General features: G+C 40.7%; 1 protein-coding gene across 3 annotated transcripts in view; it reads left to right on the forward strand.

The window, feature by feature from the left end:
* Positions 1–27,462, forward strand: part of LOC124481548 (zinc finger protein 609-like) — a 48,140-nt gene that overhangs the window by 17,675 nt on the left and 3,003 nt on the right. For all 3 annotated transcript variants that reach the window (XM_047041594.1, XM_047041593.1, XM_047041595.1), the window contains exons 3-5: positions 15,995–16,220; positions 23,988–24,075; positions 25,052–27,383. In XM_047041594.1, coding sequence (XP_046897550.1) covers positions 15,995–16,220; positions 23,988–24,075; positions 25,052–27,383 — 2,646 coding nt within the window. The remainder of the gene's footprint in view (positions 1–15,994; positions 16,221–23,987; positions 24,076–25,051; positions 27,384–27,462) is intronic.

Genomic DNA, 27,462 nt, shown 5'->3' on the forward strand with positions numbered 1-27,462 from the left:
GCTTTCTGAGAAAGAGAACCCTTGGTCTTTTACTGTTGTCTAAGTGCGTGTTCACACGTAAAGGTCCGGTTCCTAAGCCGAATAAATGTTAGGATGATAAATTTGTTAACATTTTCCAATTGGTCTGGTTTGCGATCACTAAGGCCAAACTATTAACGTTCCAGAAATGAAAAAGAAAAGTTGTGGTTAGAAATGTAGTTCAGTAAATGGTCATACTGTTACAAACCGCATTGACAGAGAACATGCTCCAGGGTTCGGTTGAACCAGACTAAGCAAGGCTGGTGTGAACACTCCCTCCTTCTATTCTATCCAATTGGTAAATTCCTCAATTTGGCTCCCACTGATCCAGGGTTGCAAATGACCTCACATTTCGCCCTCATACGGAAACCACTACAGACTATTTCTAGAATGTCAATGTCTCGTAGTATAATCAGTGGTAAGGTGCATTGACAATTGTGACAACATAAGACAATTTATTGGTCTAACAACATTAAAGGGACATGCCTGTCTGTCCGTAAACGAGCCACAATCTCTGCCACTGAGTTTCTCAACTAAACTTGTTCCCATTTTCCATGAATGACAAATGTAGGCTATAGTGTAAATTATTCTTAAGCATTATTGCAGTGCAGTTAGTCAGTGTAAACTAGATCATGTGCAGCTTTCTGAATGGCTTGATAGACCTAGTGGCCCTCAACCAAAAGTTAAAACCAATCAAGTAACCAATCCATGGTCCATTGCAAAGTCGATACCTTGCATTGTAACAGGTGCACCGATATCAGTCTTGAGCTGTGGCTTTGTGGTTTAAACTTATTTTACTCTAATGAGGTTAGTGTCACAGACAGGAATCCGTTAATGTGATTAAATACATTCCTAAATACAGTAAATAGAAAGTACACAGGTTTGTGAGGCGTGCGATTTACTTGCAGATTATTGTAATGGGAGTAAAATTGATATTGTGTTGACTTGAATCATTTTAGACAGGGTCAGCAAACCCATTTATTGGCCTTCTGGTCCTCATTAATTACCACAAGCCTTATGTAGTGGCATTGTCTGGATCAGTTGTCATGAAACAGTTACAGTCAACCAATCTATGCTTATTGAAGAAATCATACTCTTAAAAACAATTAATCATCTTAATAATGAATAAACTGAACGCTAGCCTCAACAGTAATCCTTGTGAGCATGTCCAGGACATCTTTGTTCCAACAAGAGAAATGTTGTACAAAGTAAACGGGCATAAAATTAAATTCTGTATTTCATTTCAGGAAAGTACGTAACATTGAGATGTGCTTTACCAGCAGGATATTGCTAGTCACAAACTAGCTATGTGCAGTAGCGACATCACCAAGTTTTTAGTCTACCTTAACTCATTACAAATTAATCATGTCAGTATGCGGCCTGAGATCCAATGTCATTGGTTTGTCAGTGTGGTGTCTGTTAAGTTTATTTAGATACTTCTTTTAGGATCAATGAAGGGAATTGAGTTATCTTGTTACACATGTGCTCTGTTGTTGCAATGTAACTATGAGCAGTCATTAACCTACACACCTGCACACGTCAATCACATACCATGTCTCCAAGCACAATCATTGCATCTACACAATATTGTCACTGCTCTCAGGCACATGACTGCTTACCTGTGCAATCACTAGGCAAGTCTTTTGAGTGATTTAAGGTGATATGTCAACCCCTTTGTGCTTGGTTGATTAAGCCCTAATTACTTTTCCATACCACTTTTCTTTATGGGTATCTTTGTATGTGTCTAGCTGGGAGGCCAGAGAGCAAAGATTTCATGGGGCTTTACTCCAATCTGGTGATAACACACAGGCTAATTGAATATCATTTGATTTCCCAAGGAACACAAATATATTTTAAAGATGAAAATTCATAAATGACTGTGCTGCTTCCTCTGTCATCTGTTTGTGCTGTGTAAATTCTTTGTAGCTGGGAAGTTTGGTTCTGAGATGAAAGGATTTATTTTTCTATTCTAATCCATGTAGACAGCTAGGCCCTTGTGATCATTGCCACCCCTTCCCTCTCCACTCATCTCTTTGAATACAGGGCCTTTCTAAATCACCCTAAAAAGGATTTCCAATGGGATTATGCAGCTGATAGGAATGAAAGAGAACACTGTCTTCATTGGGAGCTGTGTCAAACATTTTGGATTACAGTGCAAGAGTATGTCGTTCAAATTATGGTATTTTATTTGGAGAGATCATTACTAGTGCCTTCCCATCCACATTCAACAAACCTTTAACTGTTAATGTAATGACTGGAAATATTTGTAGTTTTAGTTTTTTTTTAATATGTTGGTATTTAATGTCAACATTTTTGTTATTTTAATTTAGGGATGGACTCCCTTTAGAGGCTCTGTCAGGCCAAATAGTGTCCTAAGGTTAAATACTGTCCTACCTGACGTCACAATGCCGCTCCGAAGCAAGGACGCGTCCGTCGCTATGCCGACCTTAAATTCCTGAGATATCTACGCGTGCTAGCAGGAAACTGTCATGGTTGCTATACTAGTTACTAGGTAGGACGTTTTGTATTTAAGCTTATTTAAAACAGTTTATTCTAGAATTTAAAGTTTTCACTCGTTCGATAGCTGCTAGCTAGCTAGTTGTTTTCGTCAAAACAATTACTTATTTAGCATCAATTTTAACAGACCGGGAAGGCAACACGTATAGTATTCTACCTGCGCGCATTGCTGTCTCGGGAATGTCAAACGAGTGAACTTTAAATAGTAGAGTAGAATAAACGGCATTGTGGCATCTTCGGAACGGCATTGTGCCGTCAGGTAGGACAGTATTTGGCCTGACAGCTCCCTTTAATTGCTCTTGCTCAACATGGTCTTTTCCATGTTACTTTTCATTGTTCTTGTCTAGGACTTTGTGATGCTTTTGTTTTGACCTGTTTTAAATCCAGTGCACCATTTCCTTTAGTGGATCACTTTCACTTGAAAGCCCAAGGTGAGGGGGTGCAGACCACTAACACCACTAACAATTTGCTATTCCCCCCAAAAAAGCAGAGTTCATTAAACTATGGCTAGTAGAGGAGTACAGATGCAGTACAGGGGTTGACTATGTGACACTCAGACCATTATGATTGAGACCGGTGGGTGAGCAAGAGTATGTAAACTAAATAGACAGTAAAACTCTCCAAACAGTAGGCTACTGCCATACTCATGCAATAACATGTTTACACAACCCAGGTGAATCGCAATCTGCTTACCGGCAGTGTGTAATATCGTTTTTTTGTGCAAGACCAACATTTTGCGTAAACTTTTTTTTATAGAGCTCTTTATTCATAAGTGAAACATTGTCTGCTTGTGTTTGCTGCTTGATGCATTTAAAGCAGCCAGTATTTCACAACCCAGATTAGGCTGCATGTAGTTGCCACAATCTTTGAATGTCACAAAAAAAACATTTCTTGTCGTTTTTATGCACAGTTCTTCAATACTTGGTTGTGTGCCATGGAATTACAATGTCTGAGGTGCTAGGAGCTTTTATTTTATTTTATTTATTTATTATTATAAGTTGTTATCTTCCTCAAAAAGATGGGTCCAATCCAAAGTTGTAGCCTGGCATAGCCAGACCCAATCGGAAGCTGTCAGTTCATTTTAGATTTCCTCTGGGCGCTGACAAAAGTGCTCCTGGATGCAATTGGATTGAATTGAACAGTGCAACAAAATGTGATCTTAGTTACCGAAAATGCCTCTACAACAGTCCTCTGTACAGTCAATGAATTATTATCATCATCATCATCATATCAGATAAACAGTTGAGATCTGCCAAAGCAAATATAAAATGAGCTGGCAGATTCGTCTGGTTCCCAGGCTATCAAAGTCATCTCGTTAGAGAACAACTCAATGAAGACTAGTAAAACGTCCTTGAATGAACTAGCCCAAAGCTTACCATCTTTTTAGATAAGAAAGGCTCCTTGTCAAAATATTTGTATCTGTGTCTTATCAATGCACTTTTCCCCACTCCTGAACTGACCTTGTTGTCCGGACATTCCAAATCCACTAAAGTCCAATAAAATTTTTGTGGGAATTGAGGAGCAATATGAGTGGTACAGATGTAGGCTGCTTGATTTTATAAACTTTGTGTCCATGTGTCTTTTGGTAATGCTAAATGGACAAACTGATGTGGCATTTGGTTTTGCATTATAGAACATGTAGACTTTGCCCAGAATGTGCTGGGCTCATTTGAGCATGTATTGCCAGCAAATAGTGTCTCATTATTTCCCTCACATAATTTGTTTACACAAGTAATAATTTTCTTCAACTAAAACAGCATTCCAAAAACAGATGGATTTGCCTGGCAGGATGTGAAAGAGATTGGATCAATGAAGGAAAAGTCTGTATGGTAATGAGATCTTCTTATAAGATAGGATAGGGAGTAATTCAGTGGTTGGATTATGCTGAGCTCTCAATTATGTGTTGTATGTGGGGCCTCTTTCTCCACCTGCAAAACAACATTAGTTTTAATCATATCAATCAGTTTGAGGAATGCCTTAAATAGAGCGAGAGTGCCAGCAGTTAAGTGTATTCATTCACATGAAATTGGATTGTCACATTTTCCACTGCCAGAGCTAATACACACAAGCTCCAGCCAATTGGTGGTTTTTGGACTAATAAATCATGGTAAATCAAGAGGAAAATACTTACAACTGCAGAACTGCTGTTGACCTTAATACTGTTAACTCCAGGCTTGTTCATCAAAACACCTTCTGCCTGTGTTGTAAAACCTCTTCATATAACCTTTTTCATATTACACCACAACACATTGTCAACAGTCACTTAGCTGTGCTCCCTTTAACAATTTCTCACTTGGGATTGTTGAACAGCTGTAATACTCAGTGTTCACCCCACATCTTTCTCTGCGAGTTTGCCAGCAAGGTCTGGTGCCAACCACAGTCTGTGGGAGATTGGTTTGCACAGACTGTGCTCCGACAGTGCTCCCTGGTAAATGGAGATGGCGGCCTCAGCTGTGCCCATGGATAGCAGCTGTGTGTGGGGGGTGGCTTGCATGGCCGCCTTGCCTGTTTATTTTTATCAGGGCATTAGCAGATTAGGCACTCGAACTAACGAGGTCATCAAACTATGATGGCTGGGCTGTAGACTTCTGCTTAAGGGACCAGTAGAGAGGAAATGGGAGCTTTTATATTTCAGTGAATTAAATTCACTTTCACTCCCTTGACATCTCCTACCGACTTCTCTGTTCCTTAATGATCCGAAGGGCATGCAGATGTAATTTGTTTAGTGAGATCCCCTACCAGTGGTCCATGACGGCCTGCTGTTTTTGAACTGACACGTTTGCATGTGCCTTGACTATACAACTGTCTCTGGGATTTCTGAGGCCTCCATCTGATATCACAGACACATGTGCGTTGTCACTCGGTTAGTCTTAAATATCCCTTTGGTAAATCTAGTCTTTCAGTCTAGATTTAACAGCACCATGGTTCATGACTAGCATTGTGTTTGAATTGGATTATCTTTAGATCACATGAGGTCTGTCCTGCCTGAGTTTGAGGTAAAAAAAAAAAAAATTAATAATAATAATTCAAATTAATTACTACACCATGGACCTCACCACTTTTCAAAGTTAGAAAGAGCTGGATTTTGCAGATTTATCTTTTATCATATATTCTGTAAATGCTTCAAGGGTGCTGAATGGACAATTGTTGGGCTGACTACTCAGTGCTATTTGGTGCAGTGTGTGCCTGTGTTAATGCAAAAGAATGTGAACCCATAAATCCCAAGTTCAGGAACTACTTGAAGTGAGTATTAATGTTTATCAACTTATGTGAAGCTTAACATGACTCAATGGGACTGTTTTGAAATGTTGGGACTGTTTTGAAATGTTGATCCAAGCAGCAAGTCTTGGGTAGTTTGAGAGAGTGAACAGGCTTGTGTGTGTTGCCACTATGCTATTTGTAGACACCACCCATCCCACTCAAATGGTATGGTACTCCCCCAAGTCAAGACCTCATCTGACTTTTGATTCAACAGTTCCAGCCTACTTGGAATAGAGTGGATTAACACAAGGATAGACTGTTGTTTTAAGTCGCTCTATAAAATGTTATATTATTATTTCTTTTCCGGACACGCAAAAAACGGTCCATAGCACAATACAAAACATAGCAGAAGACAGACAATTACAAGGTAAAACACATAGAAATGACTACAACAGTCAAAATTCCACAACAACTCAGATATTAGCGTATAGACTAAAACGCCAATGGTTCCACAATCTCGAAGTGAACCTAAGTCATTACAGGGTTCACTAGTGTTGCAATGATGCTGTTTAATGACTCAGTTAATCTACACATACATCTGTACATTAAATTCCTGAGTACAGCAGGACAGGTTGATACATCAAAACTTACAAACATTTGGCTTGTTATACTGTCATGGTTGAGTGATAGAAGGTTTTTTTATTTATTTATTCTTTACAGATTTTGTTCTGGTTGGCACACATTACTTTAGCCTCCATTTTAAAAGTGAAATGCAGCTGAAAGTCAATTGCATACATTGACTGACAAACATGCATAGTTCAAGTGAACCTATGTTGCAAAGGGAGCATGTTTAATGCACATCAATGAACATTTCTCAATGCAAGGCAAATCTTTGCACTTTTGATTAGTGTACTAAATGTAACCCACCAGTATCAGAAAAATAACCAACAAAATAAAACACTCACTAGGTGTAGGCTTGTTATTTATTTACATTTAGTCATTTAGCAGACACTAAATGGAATAATGTAAAACATTTGATGAGCAAAAGTTTAGTCAAAAACAATGTTTACAAACTTTTTCTCTGATGGGGTGAAAGATGTAACCTACTCACTGTTAGCCTGTAGGCCAATATCATTTTCTGTTATGTTTGTACCTATACCATAATTACTTAGTAAATATAGGCAGTGCGCATTTCCAAACACAAAACCCTTATGTTCAACTAACACAAGGGTTTCCTCTGAGTGGTTTGAGAAGGCACCACCCACAGGGAGCCTCTGCACAAGGGAAACGGGCAAACACAGAACTTCTATAAATAGTTTGTCGTTGTGGTCTCCTGAGAAATATCACAGCCTGAATAACAACTGGTTTTCCATGTCTTATGTGCAGGCGATACCTAAACATCCATTGTGCGTAGTTGGTTGTGGTCCTCATAAAAATTCTACTGCTTTGTATCGTTTTAAACTGGAGTCTCCAGTGCCTTCAGGCTGCCACTCTTTTGGAAGAAAATGAAAGTATATTAAGGGCTCAAGGACATGAGGATGTATTTATGAGGCACCAGTAGCAGACTAATGGTCTATTCCAATATAACTACACATTATTAAACAGCATTTTTTTTTGTGAAGAGTTTGTGTCAAAAGCCCTATTTTATTGTACTGTTGGCTTGCAGGTGGATAGAGAATACATTAACCTGTTACTTTGATTAGCAAATCACTGCTCGTTTTTTGTCTGTTAAAGATGTGTTCACATCAAGATGTAAAGGAAATAATCATTGGGTGTTTGGATGGGAATTCAACTGGGCTGAGCTGTCAGTGGCAGCTCCAGAGTTTGGTTGTAAGGTCTCCCTTTTGTATGAGATAAGGTTTATTACTATGGAGGGCTGGGGAGGAAGAAATCCTCTGAGGCTCAGCATGGCTTATCTGGATTTCTGCTCCCAGTTCAGCCTCTCTCTTTCAGAGCCAGAGTGGGTGACCTTGACAAGAATGTGGCTTATTATTGTAATAGATACCGTTGTTGCTGAATGACTTGCGGTCAGAGTAGGAGGCTATGTGAGGGGAGAGGGGTAGTAGGAGGCTGGGGGATGGAATATCCGGTATTTCACTACACAGATGGAACTTTGTCAACCTGCTGTGAGATGCTAAAATTATATTCAGTTCAATTCAAATTTAATCAGTTATTTGTTCGACTTAAACCAACAGCAATATGCTTGGAACTGCCACACTGAAACTTTAAATCAGACAAGGGAAATACGTCCGGTTTCTGATACAAGAATGAGGGAGGAATGGTTGCAGGCAATTTCCCAGACAGACTTACCTTTTGCCATTGCAGACCTTTCTGATCTGCAATGGACCGTAAAAAAATATATTTCTGCCTGGGGACTCTTCAGTGCTGACAATATCCAACAGTTTACAAGAATGTACACCTACCCCACCCCCACCTACAGCCTTGCCAGCTAGCAAACAATACTAGGCACAGGCCCAAGGCAGCCAGCTGCATCAGTATAATGAGGAGTAGAATTGGGGTGGTGGGGGTTGGTCGGGCAGGGTCAAGTTGGATCTAGCTATGACAAGAGGCCAGTGTACCAGAACACCTGCTGATATCAAGCCAGTTAGCCAAACTGTCAGCAAGACAGTCTGCCTTCAAAGAAGAGGATGTTCATCAATCCTCAACCCTCAATATATTTCGCAAATTCAAAATAAGCCATGTGATGATCCAGTACTTGCTATAAAGGGAGAACAATGATCACTATATATTTTTTTTTAACTTTAGTAGCTAAAACTTGACACTTGTGGCTATTTATTTGATTTATTGACTCAACAACCCTTTGGTACAGTTATCTTTAGCTGCTGTCTCGTCATCCTTGAAGGACCCTCTCCAATATTCAAAAAATGTATTTTGTGAAACAGCTTGCTCTACTACCTGCTGATTCAATGAAGGTCTATAATTCAGAGTACAGTAAAGCTGTAAGCTTATCCCAACACTTTATCTCAGACGTAGTGCCCCCCAGGGATTCAGCCTCCTCTCTCCCCAAATATCTTGTCATGGCCACACAGTATTAAACACTGCTGCTTCTTTCGCAAGGTAAAGCACAGTTTTTTAGGGGCACCAAAGTATTGTGTACATTTAAAACGGCAAAAGTTAACATAATAAAATATATTCAAATATGAGCAACCGTGCCACCAGTTCTTGTTTGAACTTCCTTGCTTTCTTTGAGCTTAAGTTTGATTGACATTGGTTTCCCAAATTGAGTCAAGGAGAAAGGCCTGCCCAGCCTAAGGCAATTGGCTGGAACTAGATTGCTGGAACATAATTGTCTGGAAAGTAGCGGTTCTCTCAAATTTGTAAATGACAATCCTCTGGCACTGAGCTGTTAGTGTTGCTAAACAACTCCTAGGGCCTCATTAGCTTACACAACATGTTTGTAGAGGACAAAACATTTTTTATTTTACCGAAACAATCTTACCTATAGTACCTTTAGCCCATTATTGTCAATGCCTTTTTAGGTTTGTAGTAGTTGCTGTTCGTGTTGTCACAGTACCAAAATCTTTTGGAAAATAAAACAGTTTTCTATAAACCGCACCAAACCAGAATGGAAGCTTTGTGTTTGTAATTCGGATTATAAACCGCACTGGAATATATGCCTCACTTGATATGGGAACAATGATACCAAGCAATGCACAAGTATATGCAATACAGCATGCCATTGTGTAACACTTTGAAAACTAAAGTAGTGCGTAATGTATGTTTTCTATTGCCTGGGAATGAACTAATATTTACCTTTTAGATGCATGAGTTATAAATATTTCCTAACATCCCCAAAGCGCAAGTTATTTTTCAGAAACGGTAGCTAGCTAGTTTTAGTTGGCTTCCGGGCAAAATTGGCAAGCATAATACTCGTAGAAATGCTACAACAATGCTAGCAGACATCCCAACCTGCAAAAACAAATTTCTGGGAGGTTTCACCTACTACGCATATATGCAACGTTACTCTGTGAGACCCGCATTCGAACAATCGCATATGTGCGACGCTACTCCTTAACGGGTTAAATAGCATTCACGAAAAAAGTGTTTCTACTGTTGTTTTGTTATAAAAACATTCTATAAGCCGCTTCGAATTGTAAACCAAAACCAAAAGACCACAAGAAAAATTTAAAATAGGGTTAGAAACTGCGGTTTTATTTCCAAAAAATACGGTAGTCGGTGTTCTCATTGACGATGACAATGTTCTCATTGTCATCTGTCTCACACCCAAAGTATTTCCATACGTGGCTCTTCCACTTTTCTTGTTGACAAGTTTTAGTGGAGTCCCTGCAGCATTAGCTACTTGTCCAGTGTTGCCAATTTAATGACGACTTTTCAGAGCGGCGCCACTGGTGTCATCCGGTGAGACTATTTTGGCAACACGGTGCTTGTCAGCGTCCAACTCTGCACTCGGTAGGCCTATTACCGTAAGTTCAGAAGTTCTTGTGTTGTACCGTTTTTATTACTCACCGGTTTTTGTGACAACTGTAGTGGCTTTAACGCTCCCTGTAGTTCACCCAGCTATGACTGACATGCACCTCTTATATTAGAAGGATACTTAAACTCTATTATTTGCTTGTCAGTCATTACAAATGCCTTAGCTTACAAATAAACTGTAGGCTTTATATGATCTGTAAGAGTTGACCTTTGCCTTTTATATTACTTTTAACTCTCCAAAACCAGTTGAAGCGCAGGGTGGAATTTCAATTTGAATGCACTTAATTGCAAAACCTGATGTCTATTTAGATTGTATTCCTCTTGCATACCTTTTTGGAGTGTCTTTGCTATCTCTTCAGTAGGCTACCTACTTCTACATCTGTGCAAGTCATTTAAATCGCAATGCTCATTGTAGCCTCAGGCAACAATGTAGTTCACGTAGACGTGTGCTGCATTTGCCCACAAGGACAGTTCATTCGATTTTATTCCTTTCATATTTTGATGTAAATGCCAAGATTATTTTTGATAGTGACTGGTGAGCTGCTGCCCAAGATGTTGTTAAGGACTGAGAGATTAAAGGACAGTCAAGGCATGTGCCTCTACTATTTTTTGGGATGTCCTGTCATTTGATTTGACAGTTTACTCACTTCTACAATGAGTTGTTGTGGCTTGCAAATGTACAGTGCTTAAACAAACAAATGGTTGGTCTGCTCCTGTTTTTTTCCTCCTTTTGAAGGTAATGTGTATGTGCTCCAGAGGAAGGCTATAATATAATGTTTTGCTACTTCTATTGTCAGATCTCTAATGAACCAGTATAGCCTATTTTATCTTAAGAAGGCAAAATACAATTGTTAATTGATTAATACAAAAATATATAATGAATAAATGAAAATTGTCTCCATTTACCCTTCAATGCTGTGATCCCCCTCTCGAATACTTTGTTTGGAATGACAAACTGTCTCCTTAATGGCTTAGAAAGATTGTAGGTCATGACATTCTAGTTTTCTTAGTTTTATTTGTGTGTGTGTGTGTGTGTGTTTTTGAAAGGCTGCAATTAGAAGCTGAAACCGAGAGTTGCCTGGAAACTGAAAGTGCACTTTGCCAGCTGTTGGTATCAGCAAGACTGTTTGTCTTTCTATCGTCTTCTGTTTTTTTTGGTAAATGTAACTAGAGGTTGCACCAAAGAAGTACTATCTCAGTGGGCAAAGGAAATGGTAGTAAAGAGATGTATTGAATACAAAATTAGATTAGACAAAATCTAATAAGAATGAGGTTAAGCTACAGCCAAGTCATTGTGTTTTTGTATCTGATTTGCATTTAATGTAGTAATTCTGCGGCCTAATTATTGTTTGCCATGTACATTGTAATGCCTCTAGATGAAATATGCGCAAATTTTACATTCAAATCCTCTATTTGTCTTGTTTGAAGTTAATTGTATTTACAGACTGTTAAGTAGTTTCAGGAAAAGGTGGTTTTCAAAGATAAAGATTTCACTGGAGGCCCTATTTTGATCATGTAAACTGTCAATTTGGCAAAATAATTTCATGCCACCTCATGCATTTGCATGCGTGTTTAATGAGAGAGTTGTAAGATGTGTCGTATGAAGGGACGTTTCAGTTTACATATACATTTGCACATCGTTTTTGGTCCTAGACATCCTATACCGTCTTGTGGACCTAGGCGACAATGCGGACGTTGGTCTCTAATGCCCTTTGATGTACTGCACAGAGCTCCTGGTTCCTACCTGACCATGCTGGTGTAATGCTGATTCTGTGACTCACTGCGCTGTAGCTGAACAACACCCAAACAGACAATGCAGAACACTGCAATGCTCTACTAATTCAGAACTCTGAATGTCTGTGCACCATGCATTCAAATGTTAACTTTTATCTCTATTCTTACTGCATAATTGTGTCCTGCCTATTATTATTTTTTAAATCACCAAGCAGCTTTGTAGAATGGGATACCTCACTGAATTGCCAAGGTTTATTACATTTTCCTCTGAATTTTTCCTTGTCTTCCTTGAGGGTTTTAGGTTGGGTTAGGTGCAGTTTTATGGGCATCTGTGAAGCAATTTGTGACATTGTAAAAAGGGCTATACAATATATATACAAACATCTAAGAGGTTGCTGAATTCCACATCTTACTGGTCCAACGATCTTTTTTACAATGCTATGGTAATGTAAATTGCTAGTTCATGTTTTTGGGGAAAGAACATTTCAATTGACCTGCATGCTCAAACTTGATGTCAGACTAGCTTACTGTAGTTCTTGTCATTAACTTATTAGAGTGCCTTTGCAATGCTAGCCTATCACTTTTCAAATCAAATGTAAATTGCATAGCTCTTTTCACAAGCAATGCCACAGTGGGCTTCACATATGCCCATAGAACTGCATCCAAACCAACCATCAAACCCTCAAAGAAGACAAGGAAAAACTCCAAGGAAAACAGAGAATGTTTGAGACCTTGGGAAGAGCAATTAAGTGAAGAATACACCCCTCCAAAAAGGGTTAGGGTTAGGGTCAGTTATAGAGAGATGCACTCCATTGGCTGAACACGATACTGCATTTTAAGAGTTGGTGCATTATGTAAAACCAGTCCGATTATTCACTATGGTTTCATCAAATGCAAATGACTGTGACAGAGCTCCTTTCCAGTAAAAAAATTATATGATTCAGGTCTGGCAGTTATTCAGAAGACTATCTGATTTGGCACTTCTAATGCTCATATTCAATTCACATTTTGCCAAATTAAAGTGTGAAATAAATTAGTGACTCAATATGACACTACCTACCATCTCCTTGTAATACTTGCTCAAGCCATGCACTTGGTTTCTTCATTCCCCCCCTTCTCCGATCCATAGAAATCTGTTTACTGTCACTGTGGCTTTTCCTATTTCTTAGAAAATGGCAGGGGACTGTTCTCAGAGGAAAGGCTTGCGTGACTATGCAGAAACCTCTCCAAATCTTGTGGGCTGGGGAGGTTTCTGTATAACCAGACTGTAAATCCTGCCTTAAGATTTACAGCTGTTTTGTACAGCTACAAATGCAGCTAAAGTGTCGAATGGAGGCTTGTTAACAAAAGTCCGTTTTGTTGCTCGTTTGCATGCGGATTCTGCTATCCAGATATGGACAAGCAATCCGCCACATGCTTCTACGCACTGGTTTTACAAAATGTAAGTGGTAGTGTGTTGAGAATGGGGGAAACCTCAAAATAGAGAACCAGGGGCCTCTACACTGTCGTGGAGGAAGTCTCAACCACAACCATTATATTTGGATCATATGCTGAAAATATCTCACTTTTTTCAAGATGGTTTATGTGGATTCAGAAGTTACCCTTTCCTGTCTACCTGAATGTCGATAAGTCTGACAATGTCATGAAATGTATGGTCACATGCACAGTACAACACGGACATTCTGGTCAATTACATTCTTTTGACGTGGCAAGCAACAGCTATGTAGTGGCAAAAAAAGGAAAAAATGTATCTGATACAAAACACAATCGGGGGGAAAAAAGTGAATAGCAAAAGGTTTCAAATAGCCTATAGCAATAAAGCAATACAAGAATGGCAAAGTTTTATAGATATAAAATGATAAGTGCCGCTGAGTGGCTTATATTAAGCTACCCTTTCTAGAATCGGTACATTGCAAGGTTAAAAACCTTGTTGGCTAAATGTAGTATCAATGTGTCTACGGGAAGATCCACATCTAGTTTTTCATTAAATGGTGGGGGAAAGGTATGTAAATGAAGTGTTTATTCCACAAAGTAATATCTGACTAGCAATAGGCATGTTACAACAATAATTTATTTTTGCATTTACAGTAATCTGCAGACAGTAAATATTGCTGTTTAGAACACTAGCATAGATTAAATGTTCAAGAAATGAATCTGTCCATAAAATCAATAGTAATTTTTCATGGTCACATATTCATTTTGTAATTGTCCTGCATTGAATTAAGAGAATATCCATAAAAACATGCTACAATTTCTGACTGCAATCAGCTCAGAGTATGTCACCTGAATTGACTGGGGTAGTCCTAGAGCTATGCACCTCTTGGTATAAAAGATACAGAGGTCTTTGTGAAGGCTTGGGTTCCACACAAAGACGGTCCTTCTTAGGCTATGCAGTCTGGGGAATCCTTTTAATTCATCACTTCCTGGAAACATGCTGTCCTGTTGTCATTGTTTTTGTTCTATGCAGCAATCGTTCGTTTCCCATGGAATGTCAAAGCAAAATGTATGATTCCTTGTTATTACATAGCTATGATAGTCTCAGTCCATCTTTCGTAAACTTAGTCTACAGTCCCAATAACCTAATAGGTTTACAAAGTGATTCTGCGTGATGTATGGTTCAGGTCAGCTCAGATGTAAACCTACACTCAGGGATTATTGCAAGATTAGATTGAAAAATGTTGTAACCTTTTGACACCCAGTTTAAATGTATAGCTTGAGTTTAAGTTGTTGTAGTAGCATGTTGGAACTGGTGAGTTTCCAGGAGAGAACCGTGTGAAGGATGTTTGTGGTGACAGCTCAAAAAGCGAAAGCAGGTGTAGTGGCCGCACTCACTCACTTTTTTCTTTTTTTTTTTCTTTTGCATTTCACTGCATAGCTGTCACTTTGAAGGAGAGTTCATTGTGCGGGCTTGTCGACCGAACACTGCACCTCCTATAAGGACTGGGAACAGAGCAGGTTGACAGCGCGGGTGATTACGTGTCCTGTCCCATTCACTCAGCCTAGCCCAAAGCTTGCCCATGTCATGCGTCATAAACTGACACAGAATGATTACGATGTAATTAGGCCCCAGCTCATTTCAACTTCTGCCACCTTCATTTGCTTGCTTGATCTCCAGGGTTGTCAACAAAGATGTCTCAGAAGCCTATATCCTTTCAAAATGTTGGAAGAAACTCATCCGGTCTACAGCATACATTCTTTATTGAATACAGTATAGGCACATTTTTCATTTATCCCAATATGTATGGTTTGTTGTTTGCGCCTTTGAAAATGTTTAAATTCTAAACTTTAGAACATAACATTTTAGGCTAATTATTTCTGCAGTCTCAATCCGTAACGGGATGTCAGTTGAAATGTATTCAAAACCTGAATAGAATCCATCATTGGCAAAACACTATTCCCAATTAATGGATAGTGTTAGGCAGTGCTATTGCTTATACCAGTGCTAATGATCTGAAGCATTTTAATGTAGTCTGCTTTGAATAGTGAGTTCTAAGCCTTATTCCACCATGGAGCTTAATTCAGACTGCCTGAAAAGACCCTCCCCCCTGCTTGCATGTTTGTTGAGCGCATACCCTTTTTTTCCTCTGCCATCACAGTGCCTCTGAACAGGTGGACTCAATTACTGGGCCCTAACAGCCCCCTTCCCTCACCACAACTAGATTCTTAATTGAGCAAATTAGTGAGTGATCAGTCCATGAGATGATGTGGTGTCAAGATCTGACTGTGTGGCAACAGAGGGGGAGAGCTTGCAGAAGGAAGAGGGAGCATTCACAACTCCCTCACCTTTGTAGGGGTTTGAAAGGGTTCAGTGGCCTCTTTGCTAACCAGCTCGTGGAGTTGGGGGAGTAGAAAAGTCACGCAACCGCAACAGAGCACATTTTGTCTAATCTATGCATCAACTTTACCTTGACAGACTTGCATTCCTGGGTCTCTCCTATGCTTTGAACAGTTTGTTCACTTCCTCTTTTTTTTGGCATTTCCTCATCAAGAATCTGCTGACACATGTTTACATAGTTTTTTTTTATTGTAAGTCAAGCATCTAATGTCTTTTTTTCCATCTTGCCTCCAGATGGACTCTCCAGTGTCCACGCCAGCCCCTCCACCTCTCCACTTCATGACAGCCGTGGGCAACACCGAGATTGCCTCGCCATGCGAACAAATCATGGTTCGTACACGCTCCGTGGCTGTGAACACCACGGATGTGGCGTTGGCGACGGAGCCCGAGTGCTTGGGGCCCTGCGAGCCAGGCACAAGCGTTAATCTGGAGGGCATAGTGTGGCAGGAAACGGAAGACGGTAAGTGCAATCCATGGGTTAACCTCACGGGACTGAGATTATTTGCGCTCATAAAACTGGGGACAGATAAAACTGCTTTGTTGGGACTTGAATGTAAACAAGAGGCCATTTTGTCTCGTCTGGCTCATGAATATAAATGAAAGCAATTGATAACCCATTGGATCAGTTTACCTGTGTTTAATATCAAACAGCTTTAGTAAAATATCTAACTCTGACAGATACAATTATGAGGGATAAAAGGTCTGACATCTTGAACATTTCAAATGCCATTTTCAGAGAAGGTATTTAAAAATCAAGCAACATGGTGAATGTCAGTCAGTTTTTCAGTGGTCTTAATTTTCTGTGGTTGAGGCATACAGACCATTTTCAGCAGTATACCTCACAACACTAACCTCTACTTTTAAACCAAGAAGGAATAACTGGATTCCCCCCAACAATGTTGTTCGGTCCGAGTGAAATAAAGATGCAGAATTTCTCCCTTTTGATGTTTTTATTTTTATTTTATTTTTGTATATCACTCGCAGGCCCAGTTTGTCGGTTCTGAATAACTGGCCTCATTTTCAGTTGTGCATGCAAAATAATGCAAACACCTAATCTTCAAAGGGACTCGTGTTCCATCGCTCTGCAGGCACGCTGGGTACAAATCACCCACGCAGACACTGTGACTGCCGGTCTTTTCGCAGCCACTGTAGAAAGGTCCCTGCCTCATCAACATTCCCACAACACAGTCTGCTTTCAAGTGTTTTTCTTATTTCTCTCTTCTTTCCCTCTCCCTCACACGCTCTTGCTCTTTATCGCTCTCTCTCACTCACACCGCTTATTTCATCTAGCCGTGGGCACTGTGTCTGATTCTCTCTCCAGCCTGTGCACCAACTAGTCTTTCCCTCACTCAGTCTTCAAGCCAAGGAAGGGAAAGCAACTGCAGGGTGGGGGTTGGGCACGGTGCAGGCGGTAGACAAGGCCATGTCTGTTAATGACACGACTGTGGCAGTGAGCCAGCAAGAGTCTGTGTGCTGTCTTTTTCTCTGCTTCCCACAGAGAAAGTGTGTCTCCTCCTCCTCTCTTTGGTGTCTTTCTCCCTTCCTCCCCTCATTCTCTCAAGCAGCTATTTTGGCTGCTGAAAGAGGTAGTGGTTAAAGTTGACAGACGCCTGTTTTTTCATCTGCCTCTACCTGGTTCAGCAGGGTGAGTGGTTTTAAAGAGTGAGGGGGCAAAGGCACTCTTGTTCTGCAGGTGTGGAGGTTACCACAGTGCTCAGATCTTTAGAAACATAAGGGTCGTCAGAGTGCACATCCCCTCGTTTGAAGCCTGTTTTTTTTATCAATATCACAGTCATTGTGCTTGGAAACCAATGTGCTTTGTTAAAGGAACATTCCTTTAAAAAGGTTGGTTAAAAATTAGATTCCATGGCATTGTTACATATTTAGACTTATTGTAACAGTCTTCTTCCTTTAACAGTGAGGCCAAATTGGATAATCAGTTTATTTAAAGAGATATAAATCTATCATCAATTACCTAGGTGTAGGCACAAAAATTTGTTACAACAATTGAGCTAGCTTGCTAAGTTCTCGATATAATGTGAATTTTGCATCTCAATTAGTCACGTGATGGAAAAAGCTGGTTTACTGGGGGGATTCTGGACCTGAATCTGAGGTTTACACTGTACTGGTAAAGTAGATGTTAGACCTTTATTTTGAGAGTCCTAATGCCACTAGCTTATCACCGCTCTAACTAACTATCATCAATGGCTTACTTGAAGGCAGGATAGGTAAGTTTTGCGAACCTAGCAATTTTAGTTTGATTTTGGAAGGATTGAAACCAAAATATCCCTTCACAGCCACTCCTCCAGAACGCGCTGCCTGACTACTGCATTCAGTCCGAAGGCCGTCCAATTATTAGTGCAGGTCCGATGATTTATTTTGATTTATTTTGATTTATTTCATTTTATTGTCAAACAGTAACAACATTTCATAGATACAAATCTATGATGTGGTTTTGAAAACCAGGTGTCAAAGATACACATCTTTAATTTGCGCTTACATGCAGTTTTACACTTGCAAATCTAATGGCTAAGGTGTTAAAATATGTTTATTTGTTGTATTCCTGAACTTGGTCAGGATGGTTTTCCTGAACAGTTTACACAACAATATTCTGTTATCGTAAAAAAAAAAAAAACTGCCATACTGGCAAGCTGACCTGTTCTTTTTTTTTATCAGCAATGTCTTCCTCACTCATTTTTTCACTCCACACCGTTTCTGTTGTTGCGTCACATTTCGATGGTGCCACTGAACAAAACAATGATTGGCTGTTTGAGCGTGACTTGTAGCACACACCATTATCAAGGGATATGAGCCAGGGAGCGAGCATAATTGGAGTTTGTTTGCAACCAAACTATACAAATGTATGTACCTTAATGGTGGTTTGAATTTAATGCATTTAAGTGCATTAACATATTTATCGATCATTCTATCAAGCAATTTTCTTATTGCTATTGATGACATGTCTATCACAGGACAACGTATATGGCTTTTGTTTTTATTGCCCAGTACCTAACAGTTAGTAACAGAATTATAGGAAAGACCCTTATTATCGTCTACCTCTTTACCATGAGACACTGGAGAAGCGCATCTCTTATGTTGTCAAAGCCTTGAATCTTACAAAAACCAAACAAGGAAGTCGGGGCTAATCTATTCCGGCTGCCAGGAGGATCGACATTATACAGAGGCGCCACTGCCATTTGAGATGCAACCTAATTAGTAATGATGCTCAGCAGTCCTCTACCCCCTTCTGCATGACAAGACTCATATTGAGCTGTTTAGGCATGCAATGTGGTGTGTGAGTTCTGTCGAAGCTCATTCAGCATGCCCAACAACAGCTGCTACTTTACCTCTGCCTTTCGCCCTTGCAAAAGACTCAAGCTAAACATCAACATCAACACCTGGCCAAGAAGTTAAATGCAGAAATACAATTCCCTGGTAAATTCACCTTGTGCCCATGCAACAGTTAGCCTTCAAGAACCACAAAATTAACAATTTATCCATTGTAATGTACGGTTGAAGCGGTTGACGGTGAAACCTTTTGCAATGGATTTGACTAGCAAATGTCGACCTTTAAAGAGTAGTATGGATCTGCATGCAAATCAATTAGATTTCACTGTGTTTCCTTGTATTCTGGAGGTCTAATGCATTCAACCCTTGACAGGAGGAAACTAGTAAGAGAGAGGGAGAGAGATCCTGTCACGTAAAAAACCTTGAAGCACATGAAACAAAGACCAGGGGAGAAGCAGGGTTGGTATTTTAAGGCTGAGCTTTGACACAAATCCCTCAGCACAAGTGTGGCAATGTTGTCGTCAGTGGCAGCTCGGGGGTTGTGGGGGTGGCAGCAGCGAGCCAACCCCTCTCAGGCTTAGCATGCTGATACCTCCAAATGTCATCTCTAAAACGCTCGGGAAGTTTATTGCTCTTGAAGCGGGTCCCAGAAAGCTCTGGCTCAGACTCCCTGGCTCAGGGAACACAGAGAGTGCCCATCTAGCCAAATACTCCAGACCTACGCCAATATTCCTCTGCCTCCCCTTCCACCCTATGTCATACCCATCAGCAATGCATGCCAGCTGTTCACTAGTGGGTCCTCGAGGCACAGTAGCATCTTAAAAGATGAATAATACAGTCTGAGAATTGTGACATCAGTGTTCACTTTATATTATGCTATATTATTGTCCTTATGTTGTCAGTGGAGAAAGAGGTTAATATCATTCTAATGATTTATTTTAACCGGCACACTTGGAGAGTAATCTTTTAGCCACAACTGATTTTTATTTCAAGCTTCTTGTCAGGTTGTTGGAAGGGAGTACTTTAGTCTGAAGCACAAGGCTGGCCATGCTTCCTTGCTCTTTTGAACACTACCTGTCAAAGGCCTCATTGAAATATTTTTACAAAGGGGTTCTACCGTCTTACAGCAAGCTTGCTTTAGCAGTATGCCCTTGAAATATGGAGTGAACACTGACAAGTGGCCTGCAGCTGTCTGCACAGGCCAAAAAGGAAAAAGAAAGTTGAGATATCTAACCACAACCAACTTGTTTTAACAGTAAAGGAGATGTCCTAAAGAATGGAAAACTGAAATCCATGTGTGCCACATATCAATGAGCCTTGCATTCTTTCATTTATCATTTGAATAATGCTCCTTTGACAAACCTGTCTTTGCTTTATCACTTTGTCATCTAATTTGAAGGACAATGCTCCAGGGTCTATTGATGAGGGACTGTGAATTTGCTCGTCTACATCTAAACCCCTTTCCTCATCACTGTAATCATATTCCATGTAAATTAATTGAATGACTATCAACAGTACACAGTGGTCCTAATCTACTCAGAATTTTCACTGCCGTATTTAAATAGGCTTCTTGCTAAAAGGTGACACCCAGTCTGATGATTCATCAACATGAGCTGATGTTCTGGATGAATACAAAGTGTTTCTTATAAGTGCTGCTTAAAAGTACTTATGACCACATGACAGACATACTACTGTACAAATTTCACTCCACCTGATGCAGTTATTTCAGTAAGTTCATGGAAAATACCGCTCCAGTAGACTATTGGTTTTGGTATGTGGACATATGACTCATAACCCATTAGAATGTCCCTTTCTCAACACAAGTCTACTACTCATTTACCCAGCAGTCACTAAAAACATGGAGTAAAGGGTCAGCAGCTTCAAATTCATAATGAATGTTGGCCTGGTAGGTAAGAAAATTGACAAAGTAGATATGAATCTCCACAAGCTCTGCTTCCCTTCGGGGTATGTAACCACAATTGTGGAGAAACTGAAAATGGCGGTGGATTTTATATAAATAATAAACATTTAAAAATCACCTCAGTAATTTAAAATGCGAGGACATGTCAAGATGTCAACATTGTTTTTCCATAACATGTGCAAACTTTTTTCTTGCAAGCAGTCATCCAGTTTCTCTTAATCATCATCCATTTTTCTACCTACCAAGCATAACAACTTCCAGCCCAGCCCTCCTCCCCCCTTTCAGTTCTCACCTCCCATCGCCACGGAGCCTTGAAGAACAGAGCTCTTATTACAAAATGGCTGGTGTGAGCACAGTGCAATCTCCACAGGGACACCGAGCACTTGCAAACCTTATTAGTAGCTCGATTTACATCAGCAGCTTGTGGTGTTGCAGTGTGCGTAATGATAATTAACCTTTGCTGAAAGTGCGATTATGTTGTTTGAGAGTGATTGCTTTTTTCCTTAAGGTTCACGAACAAGTTATTGTTCAGATAAGCTTTTATGCTGACTTTATGATTGCCAAGTCTTCATTTTTTATATGTATAATAATGGGGTCATACTTTTTTAGTTGTAGATACCTTTTCATGACCGAACACTGAAATGCTGTTAGAAATAGGCACTTTTGACCCTTTATCTTCTGCCGTACGTTTAGCACTATTTGTACATACCTTTGGATAATAACGTCTGATAATTAATAAAATGTCAGATATTTCATGTAAACACACTTGTTTTGTGCCCAGTAAGCCTACAGGGGACAACCATTTGTATTTTACCACAATGGTCAGGGAAATTGGTGCAAACCAACTGAAGTCTCATTGAGTCCGAGCAGACCAGAGGTCAGACGCTGAAACCCTAGCCTAGAGCCGTGACCAGCAGCAGGGGACCTGATTATGTAGCCCCAACTGGAACCTAATGAAACACATTGTCAGTAGGGGGGAGCCAGTGACCCATGCAACCAGGTACAACCCCCATCCCCTTCAACTGGTTTTCCCTGCCTTCAAGGTCTTATTAAATAATAGTATTCAAGGGCACCTGGTGGACGAGGGCCGCTGTGTGTTCCTCAGTGGCATTTGAGAGGAAATGAGAGGTGAAATTACGGGCCAATTCCCCTCATTAATGTTGGCTTCACTCAGTCGGCCTTAGCAACCCTAATGAGGTTGAAAGGGAAAGGAAGGGGGATGTCTGAAATCACTTTTCTCACTGGACTTCAATTTTAAATAAATTGTATCGTTTTGTGAAACCCAGTATGATCATTCTTTCTGCAAACAAGTTCAAAGATTTAATTGAGATCACTCATGCAAACAGTAGAGTTTCTCATCAGATATGTGTGTTTTTTTAGAAATGGAAGATTAGCTTAAAAGTAGAATTGTGTTTTCTCATTTTAGTATTTATTTTTTGGGGGTATTTAGACTGATATAAAGCTTGTAATTACTGCTGTCTGTCAAGGTTGAATTTCATGTCACAGTGTCCTATGGTCCATGTTTCAAAAGGCTTCAGAGGTGTAATCCTTTTAAATGTGGTGCAAGACTAAACTCAAAGACCTTCCTTACTAGTACACACTTATGCGCAGTTCACACCAGTCAAAAGCGCAAGGACCAGAGACGTCCAGTCATGTTTACTGTCCAGAGCAGCAAAGTGCCAGTGGCCAAGTGTCAGCAAGTTCCTGTAAAAGTATATAAGTGCCCTATGCACCATAATGTGTTTTACACCAGAGGCAGTAGTTCAGCAAAGAAAAATTACACTTGAACTTAATCTTGTCAGGGTAAGAAAAGCTGGAGGAGCTTATGAACTAGCCTAGTGAGGAGTGGGTGGGCAGTTTCCTGAGCTACTAAAATGCAAGCCGGAATGGAAGCTGCCAGCCAGCATTCTTGAGCCATTAGACAAGTTACTTCACTGCAGCCTCCGGTTTCTCTGCAGTGCTGAGGTGGCACTCTGAGGGCACCAATGGAGAGAGGCAATACATTTAGATCATTTTTATAGTGAGACCACTTGGTATTTTCTAAAGCAATGTTGCTCCTTATCATTATTTAGTGCTTGTATTGAAAGTCCACATTTTGTTTTATACGGAACAGTTTCTTAATGATCATTCTTATGTAGCAAAGTACATTTGCCTATCATTGGTATTAAATCCTTAAGTAGCCTCCCCCGTGATGTTTGAGAAAGATCCACAATGAGATTTGAAAATGTCTGCTTGCTGATCCACTTAGAGCTAAAATTAAGTACCCTTTTTGAATACTCCATGATTAAATAGAAAATGTACACTAACTGCATAAACAAAAAAGTATGATCACAAATGCAATTTATGGGAGGCAGCAGATCTGTAGTAGAGGAAGAAACAAAGTATAACATTTTAGCCTTGTTCTGTACTGACAATCTTGCCAGGTCAAGTGTCAGTCTTCGCTGGTAATATCTTTACAAGCAACTTGGTGCTGAGCCAAGTTACACTTGTGAAATGGAAATACAGAAGCCAAATAGTAGCCTAAGCCAAAGATACCGTACCAGAAATGTCAATGATATGTATCAGATTCAATGTTCACTGTGCCAGCCTGCTGATGCTGTAACTGACGTACATTAGTTTAACTTCTGTGTGCTCTACGCTGTGCTTCACTGGCTCATGGCAGAACTATTAAAGCTTGACATGAGTTCTACAAAGTAAAAATGGACCACAGATACAGCTGGTGCAACCCAGCCCTAGTCTCTTTAGACTTTAACTTTTTTCTTTCAAATAATTCAAAGGGGCCGAACAAAACCTTTACAGATGGTAACCCACCATTTGTATAGTGCTTACTTATATAAGGCTGGTAGACAAGCAAAATCTTTCATTCAGCTAACAACTATTGGTATAGCTTAAAGGGGATTTGAGGCCTACTGTATTATTTTGTCCACTGATTTAAGTGGTCTTATAGACTGTCACATAAATGAAAATACTAGTAAGCAAAGCTCAGACATTGTTGCGCTTTTTTGTTATCATTTACAGGCATGCTGGTGGTTAACGTCACCTGGCGAAACAAGACGTATGTTGGCACCCTTTTAGACTGCACACGGCATGACTGGGCTCCACCAAGGTAATATTTCTCTCCTTGCATGAAAACCAGGAAGTGTCCATTGAAACTCAAATATAGACTTAACAATATGCTGAACAAGTGAATCATATGATACTGAAGTGTAAGACACATCAGGTTGTTGGATTAAAATCAATAGAAGTCTGCCTTACCACCATGTTTTATATTTTATATACTGGTTTTCAACGATGGTGTTGAATTTCCAAGTAAAAAAAGTATTTTATTTTGCAGACTTTCATCACTCACTATGCTCTTACTCTATACTTTATCATACCAGCACTTAGTTGCCCGAACTGTTCATAAAGTGCATCTCATTAATCTGTTAATATCAGCCCTGAGCCTGGTCTATGCAATTTAGGTGTATTTCTTGAGGTGCTGGTGTTTTATATTTATTAGAAAAGTATTTTGTTTGACCCACTCCCATACACATTTTTTCTTCTATTTTTTTTTACTTGAAAAATAGATTTGTCAAACTTAGTAGACTGAACATAATCATTTTCATGTTTCATATAAGTAATGAGTCATATATCTGAGCCTCTGTCACCCTACTGATGTATTTACATCTCCTGCTGCTGTTGAAATTGTTTGTCAAGAATCTCAGGGAGGAAGCTATGACTTATTGCAGCCTAATGTCTATTTGTCACAGATTACTAACCTTCTCTGTTGCTCAAAAAAATTATTACATTAGAATTAAAGAGACATGGGGATATGAATGAAGTTATGATTACAAGGCAGGTGTGCACAGGCCTCGTTTTAGCATTTCATAGCCATGAGTAAGGAATTGATGTTGAGTTTTCCTATTTTCCTTTGCACACTGTTGTACTTATACTTATTAGTTATTGTGTTGCATGTTGTCCTAATGTTGACCTGTAAAACAATTCGTAATACATTTGATTATGAAGAATTATCAAGTCATCACTCCATTTGCAGTCATTAATTGTTCATGTGTTATACCAATGTATATTTTTCACACATTTAGGTTCTGTGAATCCCCCACCAGTGACTTGGAAATGAGGAATGGGCGAGGACGAGGCAAGCGGATAAGGCCTAACAGCAACACACCCATAAATGAGAACAGCAATTCATCGGACAACAAGGGCAACAACAGCAATAAGACCCGGGCCGCGTCCAACAGTAAGGGCAGACGGGGCAGTCAACCCTCGTCGGAACGCCGCACGCCACCCAACAGCAACACAGAGGACATCAAGGCCAGCCCCTCCTCAGCCAGCAAGCGCAAGACCAAACCCACCTCTGACATGGAACCTAATTCCAGTTCAGAGGACACCAAAGGCAACAAGCGCATGCGCACAAACTCCAATAGTGGAGGCGCCATACTGCCCTCTGTCCCCATCCCTTCGATTAAGACTGAACCCCTCCCACCACCCCTAGACCGTAATTGCCCTTCGCCAGCCCTTATTGACTGCCCACACCCCAACTGCAACAAAAAGTACAAGCACATCAATGGTCTCAAATACCACCAAGCTCGTGCCCACAATGATGATGACATTAAGCTGGACCTGGATGGGGATAGTGAGTACGGGGAGGATTCCACTCTCCATCCTGATCCAGGAAACTGCAATGGAGCCTCTATAAGCCAGAAAGGCTGCCTCTCTCCGGCACGGTCGGTCACTCCCAAAGGTAGAGGCTTTGACGCACAGAGTCAGTCCCCATCCCCTGGCAAGTTTGGCTCACGATCAGCCAGTAAAAAGAAGAGCGGTGAAGCAGACCCAGAAGCTGGTGGAACACCAATGGAAGGTTGTGATGACGGGCCTTGTCTGACTGATGAAGCTAGCAATGATGGAATGGAGGAAAAGCGAGGCTCAAAAAAGTCCAGCAGTGGCGTGAAGTCTGACAAACTTGCACAGAAGACTATGAAGACATCCAGGCCCCCACCCCCACCACAAGGCACTGTAGCGTCCCAGCAGCTATACTCCCTCCAGGCCTCGCCCTTCTCTGCAGGAAACCCCAATGCTTCTCCAGGGGTGTCTCCAATGATGCAGGGGGTTCCCAAAAGCCCACAAATGAAAAGTGCTCAGCCTAAACCCCCCAATATGGGAGATCCTTCCCTGAACCCTGCATCTAATGGCTCCAAGGACAAGAAAAAGAAGGACAAAAAGAAAAAAGATGTTGGGAAGGAAGCAGATAGCCCCAAACCTCCAGGGAAAGGTGGAAAACCTGAAGATGGAAAAAGCCCATATTCTGAATCCTCAGATCCAGGAAGCAAAAGTGAAGGACTCCTTAATGGCTCCTCCGACCCCCACCAGAGTCGATTAGCCAGCATCAAGGCTGAAGCTGATAAAATCTACAGCTTCACTGATAATTCCCCAAGTCCATCCATTGGCGTGGCCAGTCGAATTGATAGCACAGGGATGCCACAGCCCTTAACACCACTCCATGTTGTAACCCAAAATGGTGCTGACAACTCCTCAGTAAAGACCAACAGCCCAGCATACTCTGATATATCAGATGCTGGAGAGGACGGGGAGGGGAAAGTAGAAGGTGTCAAAGTCAAAACTGAAGACCAAGCCATCAGGGAAAGCGCCAAGAAAACCCTATTCCCCAACCAGACTTCCAATAAGGATTCTCCTTACTATGCTAACTACGAGACATACTACTCGCCAAACTACACCAACGCCAGTCCGGGTGGGCCCAACACAGGAACACCAATGGCAGAAAGTCAGGTCAAAGTCAAAAGGGAGGAAGATCAGGACCAGGGGGAAGAGAAGATAAAAGTTGAACCACATGAAGATCGCAAAGCTGACATCATTGCTTCTAGTCAGCCACAACATCAACCCTCAGTAATCCAGCAGCGATCCAACATGTACATGCAACCACTGTACTACAACCAGTACGCTTACGTTCCCCCATATGCATACCATCCAGACCAGGCCTATCACAACCACTTACTGAACACTAACCCAGCCTACCGACAACAGTACGAGGAGCGGCAGCGACAGGTGGCCGAGCAACACAGAGCAGCAGAAAAGAAATCAGATGCCATCATGAAAGAGCGAGAGGTGTCCATGAAAGAAGAGTGGAAACAGAAGGCATCCATGCCTCCTACCCTCTCCAAAGCCCCAAGTCAGTCAGATTTGGGCAAGGGACCTCAACCTCCAGGCAAGACTAGGGATTCCCCTTTAGAACCTTCCAAGTCCACTGGAGGCATTAAGGGAGAAGACTCAAAGTCCCAGCAGTCCGAAGGGCTAAAGATAAAGCTGAATGAAGGGGGACACCAGGGGAAAGAGGACTCCAAGCCAGGTTTAGATTACAGAGGGCAGACGGGAGTAGAGCAGTCAATATGGCACAGACAGGTAAAATGTCTTCTTTTTCATATTATCAGAGATGCACATGTCATTAGCACAACATATGTCTCACTAAACATTTCTAGGA

Source organism: Hypomesus transpacificus, chromosome 19 (assembly GCF_021917145.1).
Source record: "Hypomesus transpacificus isolate Combined female chromosome 19, fHypTra1, whole genome shotgun sequence".
NCBI classification, from domain to species: Eukaryota; Metazoa; Chordata; class Actinopteri; order Osmeriformes; family Osmeridae; genus Hypomesus; species Hypomesus transpacificus.